Below are 17,300 nucleotides of genomic sequence, written 5' to 3' on the forward strand. Positions count from 1 at the left end.
ATCCGTTTCCAGGCCAATAGAGGTGGGGGAGGGGAGGAGGAGGAGAGGGTGTGTGGGGGGGGGGAATTGTTTAGTCGCCATGGTTACGCCTCCCCCCTCCCCATCCCTTGCCACCTGGGGAGCCACAGCCAAGTCTTTTCTCCCTTCTCCAGCACACGGAGGAGACCCGCGCCGGACCTGCCGCCGTCCGGCCAGCACCGCCCCACCGGCACCAATGGCAGGGAGAGGAATTTAAGAGTGAGAACGGTTGCAAACCTGTTTAATCAATAATGGGTTGCTGTAGACCTTTCAGAGTGAGAGACTCCTTTAAGTTAGCTCGGTGTTGATTGCGTTATCAATGGCAAAATGATGCTCACAGTTCATTACAGACGACGACGACAACAACAACAACAACAACAAATCGCACGTATATGGCGCTTTTCGTGTTGGGAGGACGTCCCAAGGCATTTCGATTGCATACTGCGTTTGTCAAGTGGGCAAATCCGACAGCCAATTTGTACGCAGCAAAGTCCCACAAACGAGTCATGAGGGTGTACAACCGATTATTTAAAGGGCTGTCAGCCAAGACACTGGGAGAAATTCCCTTCTCTTTTCAATGGTATCTTTAACAACCATCTAAACAGGCAGACTTTATTTTATTGTCTCATCTGAAAGGTGGGAGGCGCCACTGACAAAACCGAGAGGCCTTTGTGTATGGGCCAAGACTATGAGTGCCCTGGCTTTTTGTTTAAGGAGTAATTTTGTTATTTAATAGCACTGTCGTAAAATGAGAAATTTAAAACATGACTGTGCTTTAGCGAATATATGGTTAGTTTTGCAGTCCCTTTTTATTTTTGTGCAGATCTAGGATTTTGATGTGCATAGGAGTAGGTGGAGATGATTCATTGGCATTTGACTTTAGGTATACCCAGTAAAATCTTAAAATTAGATCACCATAAAAACTGATGTTTGCCTCAGTCGCCTTGGCAAATATAGATCAGCAGACTGGGATCAGACAGGGATTTGAACCTGCAACCTTCTGGCCTGATCGGTCCAGTGCTGTACCAAACAGTGCCTTTGCCAGCTGAGGCAACAATAACAACAACAACAACAAAAAGATTGCATTTATAGAGCGCCTTTCACGTCGGGAGGACATCCCAAGGCACTGGACAGTTGGGTCGGGACCCGAGCATTGGGGGGAAATGGTCAGGGTGAGGCGAGGGAAGGGAGGGAGCGAGAAGGGGAGGGAAGGGAGGGAGCGAGAAGGGGAGGGAAGGGAGGGAGCGAGAAGGGGAGGGAAGGGAGGGAGCGAGAAGGGGAGGGAAGGGAGGGAGCGAGAAGGGGAGGGAAGGGAGGGAGCGAGAAGGGGAGGGAAGGGAGGGAGCGAGGAGGGGGTAGAGAGTCGAGAGGGGAGCTGAAGGCACGGTTGAAGAGAAAGGTCTTGAGACCGGCCTTGAAGGAGGAAAGGGAGGAAGCGAGGCGAAAGCGCTTGGTTAGGGTTAGCATTCTTTCGCTTGAATTATATACATTGACACCGCTGGGCGCAATTGGCTGCTGCGTTTCACCCGCAAAATACAGTCAATCCACTTTGCAATATATTCTGTGAAACGCTTTGAGACGTCCCAACTATGTGATAAGGCGCCATATCAAATGTAAGGATTATTATTATTATTATTATTATTATTGTGTTCTTCCATTGCCCCCACAGTGCGGCGCAAATCCCGCCCCCGACCCCCATCGTCCCGCCCACGTCAAGGGGGAGCGTCATCTTCGGGCCGGCGCTGAGACAATGATTGATAACGCGGCTGACCAATGGGAGGGCGGGGGGCGCGGCGGGTCTAGTCCTGATTGACACAGCGATTGACCAATCGGTGGTGGAACACGCCCCTCCCCCTTTTAATGGCTGATTGGCATCTAGACTGACCAATGGGGAGCTCCGTCGCATGGTCCGCCCACCCTCTGAGCGCTGACTGACAGCCGGGACGGGACGGGCTGAGCGAGCGAGCGAGCGAGCGCCGCGATCTGACAGGAGTCCCGGTGCTCGGGGAGCCTTTCAGTCTCGTTGCTTACCGGCGGCGGCGGCTCCTGTCATGTCCGCGCGCTTTGGGGACGCGGCCGGCGGACGACTGTCATGAAGGTACTTTTTTTTTAAAAAAAAGAAAGAGAAGGGGGTCGGTGGGTGGAGAGAAAGGGGGGAAAAAAAAGGGAGCGCGAGCTCGGCGGGAGAGAGAGGCGCTTCCAGAAGCTTCCAGAAGCCTAACGCGGAGGGCAGGGGTGGGAGCCGCGAGAGAGAGAGAGAGGAGAGAGACCGCACCCCGGGGGTGGTGGGGCCTCCGGGCACCCGGGGGACGAGGCCTGGGAGGGAGGGAGGGAGGGGATAAAGCCGCCGAGTTTGACGCCCTGTTCCCGCGGCAGCTTCACAACCCGCCTCCTCCTCCTCCTCGGCCTCAAAGCGCCGGGGTCTGGTTGCTGGCGAGGCCGTGTCGTCAGCGGTGAAATTGGGGCTGTGACCAGCTCTTGAGGGCGGCCTCTGACCTCGGGGGTGACCCCCCACACACACACACACCCCCACCCACTCTGAAGGGAACAGATCACGTTTTCGTCGACATCGATGCGTTTGATGCAGTTCCTCCTGTGATGGAAACGCCTCAAAGCCCTTCACCTGTCATGTGGGGTGACTTGTTTTGTAAATGGGGGGGGGAATCTATTTGCTCACATTTTCTGGCCTCAATGTTCCTCTACCCTGGTCACTGTTAGTCATCGGCTGTAGTCCTTTCTGTTAAGGAGAATTATAATAATCCTCGCATTTGATATAGCGCCTTATCACGTCATTGAGGCATCTCAAAGCGGTTCGCAGAACTGTATGCTTAAGAGCGGAGTGACTGTTTTGGGTTTCGGAATCTGCGTTTTCTCGCTCGCTTCCTTCCTGGCCCCGTTGTCGCCTCGCCACGGACGCTCACCCACTGTCCCCCTTGGGATTGTGTGTTTGTGTCGGATGCGCTCATCGCCCAACTTTGGAACCGACCCTTACCAGTGCCAGTGGATTGCTGGTACACTGCACCGCTGGTGATTGTGCATCTGGGATAGTAGCTGATTATTTGACTGGGTGGGTGGGGGGGGGGGGGGGGGGTGATAGTGAGGGTATCAGATCAGAGACTCAACAGGAATTACAGGAGAGAGATCAGGAGTAACATTCCAGACCGCTTTCCTTCCCTAATGAAGGGATGCTTCTCCAGTTGTAATTCCTCCTATTGCTGGCTTCAGTTGCAAGCTGCCAACTCAGCACAGATCGGCAACCTGGCATCCTGCTAGTCTGTATGGCTCATTACCTCACTTGAAAAATGTGATACCTGCCGAGACATCATTGGAAACTTGTTATTCTTTCTGCTGATGGCTCCCCAGTGTATTCTTTCAGCAAGAAGGGAATATTGTCTTGGTTGTAAATTTTCCATTTCAAGCTGATCTCCATTTGGCTCAGGTGCAGTCTTGGCTTTTTGTCCTATTGTTCCTTTTTAATTATGGATTGTAATGGCAATTACATTAGAAGGTCTGATGGATAACTTTCCCCTCATATTAAAAGAAAGTCTTCAGGCTGCAGGCCCTTCCTCTAATATCCCCAAATTAGCTTTTTTTGAAGGTAGATAGTAAAATTGTTCCCAAATAACTTCACCTGTAAACAGTTGCTAGATAGATAATAGGTAGTGTAATAATACATTTCAGGAGTCCTGTAGCTCAGTGGTTAGAGCACTGGCCTCGCAAGCGAGAGATCTGGGTTTGATTCCTGGCAGGACGAAATCTTGGGCAAATTTCCTTTTTACACACATGATGATAATCTCTCAAGAAAAATAATAATAAAATTGGTCACTTCAATCCACAACTGTTTGTGGGACACTGCTGTGCACAATTGGCTGCCATGTTTTGTCCACAAATATACAGTCAATTCACATCACAGTATATTCTGTGCAGCGCTTTGAGACGTCTAGAAGACATGAAAAGCGCTATATCAAATGCAAGGATTATATTACTATTTATATACCCAACATTAACATTAACGTTTCGCACACAAATTACACAATCAATCTATTTTACGGTATATCCTGTGAAGCGCTTTGAGACGTCTCGATGATGCGATAAGGTGCTATATCAAATACAGGGATTATTATTATAAAATGACTTATCCACTGTTCTGGGAATCATTTAGTTTGCAGGATTAGGATATTGATGTAAGATGTATCAGTAGTGGGTATCAAATAATTGATGGTAAATAGATATTTGGCTAAATTTAAATGACTATGATTTCATTGTACTGTTTTTGCTACATCTCAGATATACAGTGCAATGTTGAATATGAAAAGTAAAGCAACATACAAGTTGAAAGTTATTTGACTTCCCTTCTCTAAATAATGTTTAAAGGAAAATGGAGTGCTTTCTATATTAAGAACATGACTAAACTGTTTTGACTGCTGGTAAAACCTGCTCATGTTTCGAGACTCCACTTACCTCAAAGGAAATTGGGTCCTTGAGTCTGGTCTAAGAGTTGACTGTGAGCCATTCAACCCTGTGAAGGCCCAAAGCCCATAAGTATGCTCTAACACCTGGGAGGGATCGTCTTCACTTTCCCAGGGATGTCGGTGCTGGATTGGCCCTCATGTCTGTCTTTAGAGATCACTCTCCTCCTCTAAAGTAAATGACACTGTGCTGAGTAGTATGTCCAACCCCGATCATTTGCAGGATGTCAATAATTGAGAATCGTTTAGCAAGTTGAAACATTTGAATATTTTTCCAGTGTAATCCTGGGATACATTGAATGCAAAGTGTACCTCCAAACTTTGTTTTCCCCCTTTAAGCTTTCTGCTGAGGCCTACTTTGCGTACATTTATATCAGAGAAAGTGCAACAGCCTTAAATGTTTGCTCCCTGGTTACCTCAGATGACCTCTTTTGTCACTTGTGTATACTAAGACAAAGAAAGTACCTACAATAATGCCTGCATTCCTTTAATTTCAAGATTGCATTGCAAGACCTGAAAATATTTATTTCTGCAGTTTAGTACAATTGGAATAGATTAGTAGGATTGTAAATAGCCAGTTGTGTTGGAAAATGTGGAATTGTGCTTTCATTCCCACCATTATCCTTTTCTTCTCCTTCTATTTGTTGCTGCAGTGAGGTAACAGAATTCACCGATGGCTTCTCATTTCGTTCAACATCGAGTGGTAGACTGTGAAGCATTCTTTTGCAGCAAAGAACACAGTTGAGTAAATGTATGTGAATCTGTTGTGTAGGCAGGAGCATCATCGATGTGGGCTTCGTGTTGTGGTCTGCTGAATGAAGTAATGGGGACTGGAGCGGTGCGTGGGCAGCAGCCAGGGTTCAGTGGAGCAACGGGGCCATTCAGATTCGCTCGTAACGCAGGCTATTCTTCATATCCCTCCCCAACACCAGGAGTTCCTAATCTAGTCTGCAAAAGCTGCGGGCAAGCCTTCTCCGTCTTTAGAAAGAAGGTGAGTTTGGTTATCGTTACAAAAGTACTCGTTGAAAAATAAAATTGTCTTTCTGCATTAAGTTGTGGGGCGGGGGGTGGGGGGGGGAGAGAAGAAGTAGCTTGAGTTGATAGATGGATCTGTCTCTGTAGGTATGGTGAATCTTGATACGGACTATATAAAGACTTCACTGAAAATATTTTTAATATCTCTATTTGTTCCCTCGCCTCCCCTTTCTGGTGTAATTAAACATTTTAGCAGTTTACTAAACTGGGTATCGGTTTACGCGCACATTGATGATGTGCCAGATGTTTTTTAAAAAGAAAAAAAACTTAATTGTTTTCAGTTCTTTGTCTAAAAGCACCTGTTGGAATTCTGTGTGGATATTCTCAACTAGATTTATTCATGTTATTCTAAAATTCAAGCACTTTACAGTTTTGAACGCATTGTCAGCTTTGAGCGTGATTTAAAAAAAAATGCATTTGTTGTTTGAAGTGTGATAACATTAGGGGAAAGCTGACATACTGTGTGTTACTTAAAGCAATATTTATTGGTGAAAAAGTGAAATAAACAATTTGGGGGAAGTGCTTACCTGGCTTCAATTAACTTAACTCTAGTTTAATTTTTAACATGAAGACTGGAGTGAAGTACTGTGGAGTACATGGTTTATCAAGGACAAATGCAGTGATTTTACTCTTTTACTAGAGTGGCCAGCAGTTAGTAATGTTCTTGTAGCTGCAATAACCAGTAATTCTGTATCTGTGTTTCTGCACGTATTTCTCATTTCTATCTGACTTCTTTGTAGCCAGAGACAGTATGTACAAGTGAAACAAATTATTACTATTCTTCACAGATACGCAAAAATTACTTTCCCGTAGTTAAACACCACTCATTATATGAGGCATAACCATCAGCAATGTAATTCCAGTAAATTTTAAAGAGCCTGGAGAGAATTATGAGGTACTTTTGTACCCTATTTAACCATGCCAGCAACTTCACAGCTCTGAATCCATGCCAGCAACTTCACAGCTCTGAATCCTCTCCACAAAGGGTGATGGATTAGTCAATAATCCACATTTGAATCAGTTTTCCACGTTTTTGGTTTGGGGCGACTGTTTGCCTAAAAACGGTCACTGTAATTAACAATTTGCTATAAAGTGCGACACTTTGACATGATAATGTACTAAAAATACAATTTTGCTTTCTTTCTACAACTATAAATTTGAATTATGATGAATATAAAACTATGAATCAAGCAACTATTGTTTTAGTAAACTACTTTTATAAAACTCCACTGTCTTTATACTCAAAAGAATTGCGGGGAATTGTCTGCTTATTACTTTAATGATTTAGTTGCATTCGAGAATAACTGAGTAATATGAATTTAAGGGATACTTGATATTTACTTGATATACATTTATATACTGAAGCTAACTTAGAATAAAGGAAGAGTAACGTTATCAAGTGCCTAAAGAGAACTGTTTCTTCTCGCTTTGCCAGTATGTATGTAAAGACTGCAAGAAGAATTTCTGTTCGTTCTGCTCAGTACTGCAAGAGAATCTACGAAGATGCTGCACATGTCAGCTGCTGCAACAGACTGCGTTCCAGCGGAGCGAGTTAATGAAGCTAAAGGTGAAGGATCTGCGTCAATATCTCAGCCTAAGGAACATCTCCACAGACACATGTCGGGAAAAGGAGGACTTGGTAGATCTAGTATTGGGCCATTATGGATCGGGTGAGGATAGCATGGACATTGAGAGTATAGACTCCTCGAGATCGCAGAGTTCACAATTACCTACCAATCCTTCAGCATCCCCAGCCCCACCCTCTCAGGAGACAGCCTCCAGCAGAAGGCCCAGTTCAGGAACTACACAAGTGCAGCAGGTACAGTATTATTATTATTTCCAAATATTATAAGTTCCTTATTTTCCAAAAATTCTTAAGAGGGATTTTAAATCCCTTTTGTTTTAGGCTGATACTTCTTGATAAGGCGCTGTGTTGAATGCAAGGATTATTATTATTATTTTATAATGGATTTTGCTCACTAGGTGTTTGAGAAGCAATTGGTACCAATTCATTCAAATTTCCTTTTTGTGCCTTTCAAACTATACTACTGTACCATCAGCAGCCAAATGGAGTTTGACTATTCAGCCCTTAAATCGATTGTACATTCAAGCCTATGCAAAATCCGGTGTTCCTGCATCAGTAGCACTCCTAATAAATTGGCCGTTTTCCCACAATCGCATCAAGTTCTTCACTCTTTTAAGAATTGTCTCAATGCCGTAATGGATGGGATTCCGTCCAGAATGATATCATCAAATGGGGCTGAATGAAGAGTTCTCTTCACCTCACATTGATCCAATATGTACAGCGCTATATAAGTGCAAGTTATTGATGTACTTTCTCAGAATGACAATTACACTTGCTTTTTTCTGTCAAACTGCACACACAATTTGGAAGCAAATCAGCAATGAGGAAACTAACCCGATGTGGTTTGTGAAAGCTACTGAAGAGATGCACACAGCTTGAAGAATCATCTTTCTTATTAATCGTGTTTGTTTCTCGCAGGTAAACGATCCCAGTCCTGACATCCCTCCAAAACGAACACGAGCCTCATTGTCGGACCTGTCCAGTATTAACGACATTGAGGAGCTGACTGTACGTCAGCTGAAGGAAATCCTGGCTCGCAATTTTGTCAACTACTCGGGTTGCTGTGAAAAATGGGAATTGGTGGAACGAGTAAGCAGGTTATACAAAGAGACAGAAGAAAACCGCAAGGCGTGTAAGTCTGCTTTTACAAGCTGAAATGTGTTATGATGAGAAGTACATTTTTTAATTCGTTTTTGTTTTTTTAAAAAAAAATTATTTATTTTCCAGTGGAAAACGGAAACAACCCAGAGGCAGCGACTGGTAAGTTCCCGGCCATTTTGCTGTTAGTTACAACAACAACAACAACAAGATTCCATTTATAGAGCGCCTTTCACGTCGGGAGGACGTCCCAAGGCGCTGTTACAAGTTACAGTAGGAGTGAGAGTAAAGCTGCTTCACCCCCAAGAGACAGACAGTTCACTTTAAGCATTTTGAGACGTCTTAAAGACCTGATAAGGCGCAATATCAAATGCAAAGATTATTATATTATAAGTTCCTTATTTTCCCAAAATTCTTAAGAGGGATTTTAAATCCCTTTCATTTTAGGCTGATATTTCTTGATAAGGCGCTGTGTCGAATGCAAGGATTATTATTATTTTATAATTAAATTAAAATGCACTTAAAAATAAAGGGCGACAAGTTTACACATGATTATAATGAAGACCGCAGACATTACCTGGAGGAGTGTCTGATTGAGAGCCTTGTTGATGCTCCGCTTGATGTTAGCCGGCCATTTCCCTTTCAGAAGGAGAGAAGATGCAGTTGGGTAGCGACGAGAACCTGTGCCGGATCTGCATGGACTCAGCGATCGACTGCGTGCTCCTGGAGTGCGGACACATGGTCACCTGCACCAAGTGCGGCAAGAGAATGAGCGAGTGCCCCATTTGCCGGCAGTATGTGGTTCGGGCAGTGCACGTCTTCAAGTCTTAAGAACCGAGAGCAGGTCGCATTGCGCATTACCAGAGATCTGGCTTTTAACTGATCAGGATGCTTGATAAACCCATGGATTAAAACGAGTCAATGTTATCAGTAACGCCGGTTAATTTTTTTTTATCATTCGGACATTTGATTTTTTTTGCAGGGAAAAAAAAATGATTTTTAGTCTTACTAACAATTTATCATAGTTGCTTATTGACTGGAAGCCTTACAGAAATCAGTGCACAACAAAGCTACTTACATTATTAACCTTAAGGTGCATAAAAAACGATCCAAGTTAAATCTGTTTTGACCACTAGAATCGACAGCTAGAACCTGCAACTCAAACGGACACATTGCAAAAAAAAGTTGGAAGAAAATTCTATTTTGAACTTTTCGTATAATTTTTATAAGTCTCCTGGAATTTTACTTTTTCAAGGATTAAGTTGGTCAGTAGCTTAGTCATTGTGCTGTGTATATGTGTGTGTGTGTGCACACATGTGTGCGTGTGAGAGAGAAATCAGCTTTTGACAGAAAGGAGACCCCGTTTGTGTGACTTCAAGACGTTATCAGTATGTTCGGCTAACAGTTGTATCCATCACAATTTACTCCCTCGCTCCCAACTTACCTTTTTGTATATCTGGAGGTTTTGAAATTCATTTTATTATTTCTGCCATTTGACTAATAAATGAATTGGATTAAATGGAAGCTTAAGTCTTTGCAACAAAAGTGAATTGACGGACACTAAAATCAGTTCTCAACCTGCTTACCCCTTCCCAATTGTTTACTGGTTTTAATTCACTTGTACCTTTCACTTTTAATTTGGACCCAGGTATTGATGGAAGGTTATACATACAATAAGTGGGAAGGAATAATAATAATAATAAAAAATTGGTCACTTCAATCTACGACTGTTTGTGGGACACTGCTGTGCGCAATTGGCTGCCACATTTGCCAGCAAAATATAAACTCAATTCACTTTACAGTATATTCTGTGCAGTGCTTTGAGACATCTCAAAGATCTGATAAGGTGCTATATTCAAATGCAAGGATTATTTTTATTATAAGAAGAGGCTTTACAAATCAAAAAATCAGACTCATGCTGGTCTGGGTATCAATGGAGCCTATTCAGAATGGACCCAGTATAGCCTGTGCCAGCAGAACATGGGTCTCGTCAAGAAACTCAATTCAGCAAAATCATTTTTATAATTTTCCTTCCATTTCTTTAAAGCAAGTAAATGTTTGCCTTTTCTTAATGATACACATCTGTAATTGGACAGAAACTGTAACCTGTTCACTCAATACCTTTAGAGAACTTCCAACACCTACCTGCCAACCCCTCTACGCATAGTAAAGACCCTACTGCAAAAAGAGAAGAGTTTCTCCCAGTGCTCTGCCCATCAGTGCCTCAAATGTCTATCGAACCACTAAGCTTCGCTCTCAGTACCTGTGAAGTGCTTTTGACTCGTTGCGAGGCAATAAGGTGCTATCAAAATGGCAGTTCTTTCATTTCGAATAACACTCTCCCATTAGATGTAAAAATAAGAGGGCACGCATCGCTGAAGACAAAAGTTTTATACAAAGTCAGCAATGACAAAATGGCAACAGCAATTAAGTGGTAAACCAACATCAGTCACCTAACAGTATTGTGGCTGCTTCAATGCCCCTTGTTTTGAGAGGCATGCAATGATGGCACATACAAACATCACACAGATCAACCCACATGGTCATTGAAACATGTGTAATTGTACAGAGATTAAACCACCAGCGAGCGAACGACTGATGGGAAGGAATCTGATATTGTAAGAATGGGAGAATTTGGAAATATTGATTTTTTTTCACAGTACTGTACTCTCAATAAAGTAATTTCTGTACAAAAATATTTCTGGATAATGTACGATGGTTAAGAGTGTAGCAAAACAGAACATTATTTATAACCAGGTTGAAATGACTCCCAATATACGGTCGGATATGTCCACAATTTTTTTTTTTCGTTTTTAAGACTGCGGCCGGTTTTAAAAAGGAACAAAAAATAAAAATTTACAATGTACATGCCCCTAATTGTAATTCGTGCATGGAAATGTTGCGTTCAATCTGTTATTTTCTTCTCCCTCTCGCTTTTCCCTCCGTGTTCGGTCAAACGCTCGTGAATGGGTGTGGGTTTCTTCATTTTATATATATATATATATATATAATATATATATACAGACACACACACACATTTAAAACATAAAGTTTTGTACTTCGGAGTGATGTTTTTAAGCCAGTAGAAAAGTTTCTGGTTCAAAGTAAGCAGCTTCTGTTGCTGAACAGTGTTTTCAATCTCTCCGCTCCACCAGCCCAATCCAGGCTTTTCCTGTGTTTGAAGCGGAAGCTGGGAGTAATTAAATGACAGGGAGCAGAACGTCCGATGTCCCTCCTTCACGGACACAAGTCTCCAAGTGTCCCTTCAACTGGGTTTCCTGCAGTTAACTAAGTTTCTGTAATAGTCTCTCCTCTGACAGGCTGAACTGAACACTGACAGACATCTCTGCTATGAACTTTTCACAGCTTCTTTACTTATCTGCTTGCAATAGCGGAGGTCTATCCGACAGACGTTGCCACAACGTTTGAAGTAGGCCAGGCATTGGTCAGTGACTCGATTGCAAACTGGAGAAAAAGGGACATTTTCAGTCGCTGTGCGTAACCTTTTGCACTGAAATTACACTTCAGCCGTTCACACTGATATAAACTTGTTGCGCTCTCTCCTCTCCCCTCTCTCCTTCCCACCAACCATGCAGTCAAATAGCCCCCTGATCCCACTCATTGCCAAATTTAAACAGGCTCATTCGTTCTCAGGTGTCGGTAGCACTTTTGCTTCGGAGTCAGAATGTGGGTTCAAGCCAGTTCCCGATGTGCACTTTTGAGGTTTCAGTCTGGGTGTCTGAGGAGGCATTACACTGAGATCCCTTTTGCTTGTTCAGGTGCATTCCCCGCCCCCCCCCAACATTTCCAAATAGTCAGAAAACTCAGGTTCTTTGAGACATTGATGCAATAGCCACTCTTCTCAAATGTAATGACTTATTATTCCTCAATTTCATGCCCGGGTGGGGGGTGGGGGGAAGGACAGGCTGGGTCATTGGTAATGGCCATTGACTTGAATTTGGAGACTACAGAAATAACTGGACAGATATTAAGTGGGACAGAACAGAACAATATCCACAGGAGTCGTTTTTAACAGGATATCATCTCAAATGGACTGTAATCACATTGCTAGCATGCAAGGCGGTTTTAACTCCGCTAACCTCCGTGCGTTCCAATAGGAATGGTTTGATCCTAGCGCGCGTTTCTGACCTGATAGGTTGATCTCCGTCAAGGAATCCCTGGTGCTGCTGCCCACCGCGGTGAGCAAGTTCATCGACTGGTCGGTTAGGTGATTGCAGTAACTGAGATCCAGTTTGGCGAGCAGCGGCATGTGGCGGATTATAAGCCGGAGTGTCGAGTCCGTGACATCCAGCCCGCCCAGGCGCAGGTCCATCACGTTACGTAGCTTGCTACGATTGTCGATCTGGCCTTCATAGTCGAGACGGGCAACAGTTTCAGGCAGCAATAAGACTGATATTTCCATCTACCAACCCATCCAATCAACCTCCAAAAGGATTCCTTGCGCCCGTCTATTCTCATAAAAACCCCAACCCAAACTCTCCACATTCCCCCACCCCCTTCAAGATTCACTTGGGTTCTGTCAACCTTAATGTTTCCTTATTTGTACTTGCTAGTGCCAGTGTGCCCATAAAGTTATAGCTAATCTCCAATGAAAGACCACAGGTTGATTCTTCATTAAACATTAGTTCAGGAAGCCTTGCAAAATGGACCCAGATTGCCCGGCGCCATTCCTGGGTCTAACCCTGCAGGTGGACGTCCACAGCAGTTTCTTACCTGGTCTGTTGTCAGTTGGAGGGGAGAGCAAATCTCTCATCTGAGCGTCTTTCAGTCCTTCCACCCATCTGAGGTCGAGGATCCTGAGCAAAGGGCAACTGGAACTACAGAGGGCAGAGATCGCTGCCCAGGAACAGCCTGAGACAACCAAGTCCTTCAGACCTAAAGGAAGGAGATGAAAGAGATTGTGAATGTGAGTAACCAATGGCCAAGTGGAGACTGCCCAAAAACCACTATAGGAGGTTGGGCCTTTAGCCTTTTTCAATCTCCCTCTGGAACCCATTCCAGAGCCTCTCCCTTGCCTCCTTCAAGGCCCGTCTCAAGAATCTCCTCTTCAACAGTGCCATTGGTTACTTTCCCACCACCATCCCCTTCCCCATGCCCTCCACCCCTCTCTGATTCCAACCGGCAGCTCGGGTGCAAACCCTTTAATGTCCAGGGCCTTGGGACGCCCTCGTATGACAATATCAAGGACGACATGAAAGAATTTATATAGCGCCACTCACACAGGGCAGAGTCTCAGAGCTATATAAATACAATGTGTTGTTGTAAAAGCAGTAGCAATACCTTGTATTGGCAACACCACCAACCTCCATTCCCAATAACACTTACCTGGCAGCCGGTTGATGAGCCAGGTGAGCTGTTTTTTCGAGATGTTTGTCCAGCTCAGGTCCAGGGTGACGGGTTGCCTCCTGATAATGCCACTCAGCATGAGGGGTGTAATCGATTTACAGCGATTCAAATCGATATTCGTCCACAACCTCTTGTCACAGCACCTGGGAAGCCAACGTGCAATTATTAAGCAAACACTTCGTAACACCTAGATCTCCCTTTGTGTAAGAGTAGTGATTAACCTCAGGCCTCCCTCACATCCTTAGACTTAGTAATAATAATCCTTACGTTTGATTTGCGGCTTATCACGTCACTGAGACGTCTCAAAGCGCTACTGTAAAGTGAATTGGCTGTGTATTTTGTGGCAGTCAATTGCACACAGCAGTGTCCCACAGAGTCGTGGATTGAGTGACATTTTATTTTGAGGGATTATTACCCCCGAAAAGCGATCCCCCAATCCACGAACAACTGGGTTCTTACTTACTGTTGGGTAAACAGAGGTGTGTGTGTGTGTGTGTGGAGTAAGGAAATTTGCCAAAGGTTTCGCCCTGCCCAGGAATTGAATCCAGGTCCTCTTGCCTGCGAGGCGAGCACGCTAACCACTACGCTATGGGATTGCAACCTGCGACTCCCTGGCCTAAGCTGCCCTAGGCTGTGATGTTACCCACGGGGCCATTGGGGAGGAGAAAGCTTCCACCATGTTATTTTCTCCCTGTTGTAAGGTGCAGCATTACTCACACCTACCAGGGACAACACGGAGAGAGAACCTTTCTCTCAGGGGTCATCAGTGCAATGTGGAGGCAGCTGGAAGGGAGCGGTCACCAACAATACTCTTCAGCTACTCAGGGGATGACTCTCAACTCCTCAATTGGTTTCAATTGTTGCACACACCTCCTACACACTCCAATTATAACAAATCCTTGCATTTGATATGGGCTGCTAATAGGAAATGACATCTCAAAAGCTCTTCACGAGCGTAGTAGCAGCGGTCTGTTAGGACGAGAGCAAAGAGGCTTACTACTACGCTCTAACAAGTGAATGGGGTGGATTTTGTGGGTGTAAGAGCACGGGTGAGGTTGCTGTAGTTGTAAGTGTAGGTGTCAATTTTGTGGTGTTTCTGGGACAGTGCAGGGCGCAAACTGGCTGCCGCGTTTCACCAGCAAAATTCACAGTCACTGCACTTTACAGTATATTCTGTGAAGCGCTTTCGGAGACGTCTCAAGGACGTGATAAAGAGCTATACCAAATCCAACGATTAGTATTATTATATATACACACACACAACACCTTGCATTTATATAGTGTCCTTCAAGTGGGGTAGCGCCCCTGGAGCGCTAAAAATATCATCATAAATAAATATTAGCGCTTATATATAATTATTGTCAACATCATCATCATCGTCGTCAACATCATTATTATGATTATTATTAATAAGGACAGACGAGAGGAACACAAGGCAGACACACAGCTTCACATCTCCCTGCCACTACTGGGGGAGGGGGGGGGGGGTGAGAGAGAGAGACTCCATTGAACACCCACCATCTGTTCCAGGTTTTGCAGACCCTCATACAGACGCACAGGTCCCTGCGGCTGAGGGAGCCGAAGACAGCCATCCACACCTCCCTCTGAATCACGTGGTCCTCCCCGTCCACCAGGGGGAGCGAGTCCGGGGGCGGGCTGACGGGCGGGGGCCTGATGACGTGACGCTCCATGGGGATGAACTTGGTGGGCGAGATGGAGGGTGGGGGGCGGGCGATGACCCTGGGAGCTCGGCGTAAGCCACCCCCTTCCCCCCCGCCCAGCGGGTGCCGTAGCCTGGCTGCCCCGTTCAGCCCTTTGCCGAGCCGGTGCAGTTTGTCACCGCTGGCCGGCTGGCGCTTGGGCTTCTCCGCTTTCTCCACGTCCCCTTCGGTCTTGATGGGCTGTTGGTTCTCGTTGGCCAGGCTGCTCTCCGTCTTGTGGATCTCCAGGTTGAGCTCTTTGCTCAACTCTTTGCTCAGCTCCTTGTTGTGAAGGCGTTTCTTCCTCTTCTCTCTCTGCCGCTCGCTCCTCTCCCTGTCCTTCTCCCTGTCCTTCTCCCTGTCCTTCTCCCTGTCCCTCTCCCTGTCCCTCTCCTTGTCCTTGGACGGGTCGGTCTCGGAGCTGGGACCGGCTCGAGGGGAGCTGGAGCGAGATTGGTCGCTCTCCTTGGCTCGTTGCGGAGTGAGAGGTACTGAGCCGAGCTGGGGATCGTCCTCAGGCTCCTGCTTGATGTTACGCAGCGACTTGATGGGGGTGCAGTGGTCTTCGTTCGGGAGTAAAGACCGTTTCTATTCGAGTGGGGACAAACGAAAAAGAATTTACAACAACAACTTTTCACCCCAGTTTCTGTCCTGACCGACAAAATCCTCCAACAAAATAAATTGGGGTCACTCACTTCCTGGCCGTTCTGAGGGATGTCGCTGTGTGCAAATTGGCTGCTACGTTCGTACATTGATAATAATGATAATAATAACAATCCTTGCATTCGATAAGGCACCTTATCAGGTCATTGAGACGTCACAAAGCACCGCAAAAAAATAAAATAATAATCCTTGCATGATATAGCCTTTTCACGTCGAGACGTCCAAAGCGCTTCACGAATATATGTATAATTGACTGTAATTTTGAAGACCATTTTTTGTTTTGTGGGGCGAAAATTACACTTTGGCGAATGCAAATCCTTGCTGAAACTGCTCTTTGAGACGGTCCTCAGCCGTGTACGTGGAAAGGCGCTAAACTAAATGGAAGGATTTGCGTTCATACAGCAGCTTTCACGATGGGAGGATGCCTCAAAGTGCTTCACACAACTAATAATACGCCCCGGGGGTAAAACAGTAAGATTTTTTTTGAAGGGGAAAAAAATAAAGATTATTGTTAAGTAAAAACGAATACCTTTTTCCTCATGAGTTTCTCCTCCTTCCCAATCTTGAGCTGCGGGGAAAAGAAACAGGTTCTAGGTTACCATTAACCCATAGAGATTATTCCAATTGTACGTTCACAAGATCGAGAGAGATAGAGATAGAAAGGAAGCACCTTAAAATCCACATCCTTTGCTTGACAATGGCAGAGCATGTCTCCAAGCCGGAATAACAATTATTAATAATAATAATAATAATCCTTGCATTCAATACAGCTCCTTATCACATTTTGTAGAGTCTCAGAGGGCTTCACAGAATATACGGTAAAGTGAATTGACTGTGTATTTTGTGGGCGAAAAGATATAATTCAGCCTCGCTCGAGAAACAGACCATGTTGTAAACCCAGCCCCCGATTTAGAGACGGCAACAAGTCACCTTTTTCCTAACGATGGGCTCAGAGAGCCTGTCTCCCAGTGCTCTGCCCATCAGTGCCTCAAATGTCTATCGAACCACTAAGCTTCGCTCTCAGTACCTGTGAAGTGCTTTTGACTCGTTGCGAGGCAATAAGGTGCTATCAAAATGGCAGTTCTTTCATTTCGAATAACACTCTCCCATTAGATGTAAAAATAAGAGGGCACGCATCGCTGAAGACAAAAGTTTTATACAAAGTCAGCAATGACAAAATGGCAACAGCAATTAAGTGGTAAACCAACATCAGTCACCTAACAGTATTGTGGCTGCTTCAATGCCCCTTGTTTTGAGAGGCATGCAATGATGGCACATACAAACATCACACAGATCAACCCACATGGTCATTGAAACATGTGTAATTGTACAGAGATTAAACCACCAGCGAGCGAACGACTGATG

At 44.8% G+C, this 17,300-nt stretch overlaps 2 protein-coding genes across 4 annotated transcripts; one reads left to right on the plus strand and one right to left on the minus strand.

Moving 5' to 3' along the window:
- Positions 1-214: 214 nt before the first annotated feature.
- On the plus strand, positions 215-9,729 carry rnf34a (ring finger protein 34a). Of its 3 annotated transcripts, XM_042337689.1 has the most exons (7): positions 1,961-2,116; positions 5,141-5,144; positions 5,260-5,478; positions 6,958-7,341; positions 8,026-8,239; positions 8,335-8,367; positions 8,852-9,729. In XM_042337689.1, exons 3-7 carry the CDS (start codon positions 5,275-5,277, stop codon positions 9,034-9,036), a joined length of 1,020 nt encoding a protein of 339 aa, XP_042193623.1. In that variant the 5' UTR covers positions 1,961-2,116; positions 5,141-5,144; positions 5,260-5,274; the 3' UTR covers positions 9,037-9,729. The 3 variants fall into 3 exon arrangements, with proteins under 3 accessions (XP_007900425.1, XP_042193623.1, XP_007900424.1); XM_007902234.2 differs by lacking the exons at positions 1,961-2,116; positions 5,141-5,144 and adding an exon at positions 215-237; XM_007902233.2 differs by lacking the exon at positions 5,141-5,144.
- A 1,242-nt stretch (positions 9,730-10,971) lies between these two features.
- On the minus strand, positions 10,972-16,892 carry LOC121849589 (lysine-specific demethylase 2B-like). Its single transcript, XM_042337687.1, is given in 8 exon segments — positions 10,972-11,572; positions 11,575-11,670; positions 12,355-12,573; positions 12,940-13,101; positions 13,552-13,715; positions 15,091-15,860; positions 16,465-16,503; positions 16,866-16,892. Coding segments are annotated over 7 exon segments (1,506 nt in total). The 5' UTR covers positions 16,477-16,503; positions 16,866-16,892; the 3' UTR covers positions 10,972-11,489.
- Positions 16,893-17,300: the final 408 nt, after the last annotated feature.

The sequence above is a fragment of the Callorhinchus milii genome, unplaced genomic scaffold, assembly GCF_018977255.1.
Source record: "Callorhinchus milii isolate IMCB2004 unplaced genomic scaffold, IMCB_Cmil_1.0 Scaffold8, whole genome shotgun sequence".
Lineage (NCBI taxonomy): Eukaryota > Metazoa > Chordata > Chondrichthyes > Chimaeriformes > Callorhinchidae > Callorhinchus > Callorhinchus milii.

Bases quoted from the DNA above. Each gene is read 5' to 3' on its own strand.
- rnf34a (XM_007902233.2), top strand. The intron at 5,479-6,957 runs GTGAGTTTGGTT...TCGCTTTGCCAG, and splicing joins TCTCCGTCTTTAGAAAGAAG to TATGTATGTAAAGACTGCAA. The intron at 7,342-8,025 runs GTACAGTATTAT...TGTTTCTCGCAG, and splicing joins GAACTACACAAGTGCAGCAG to GTAAACGATCCCAGTCCTGA.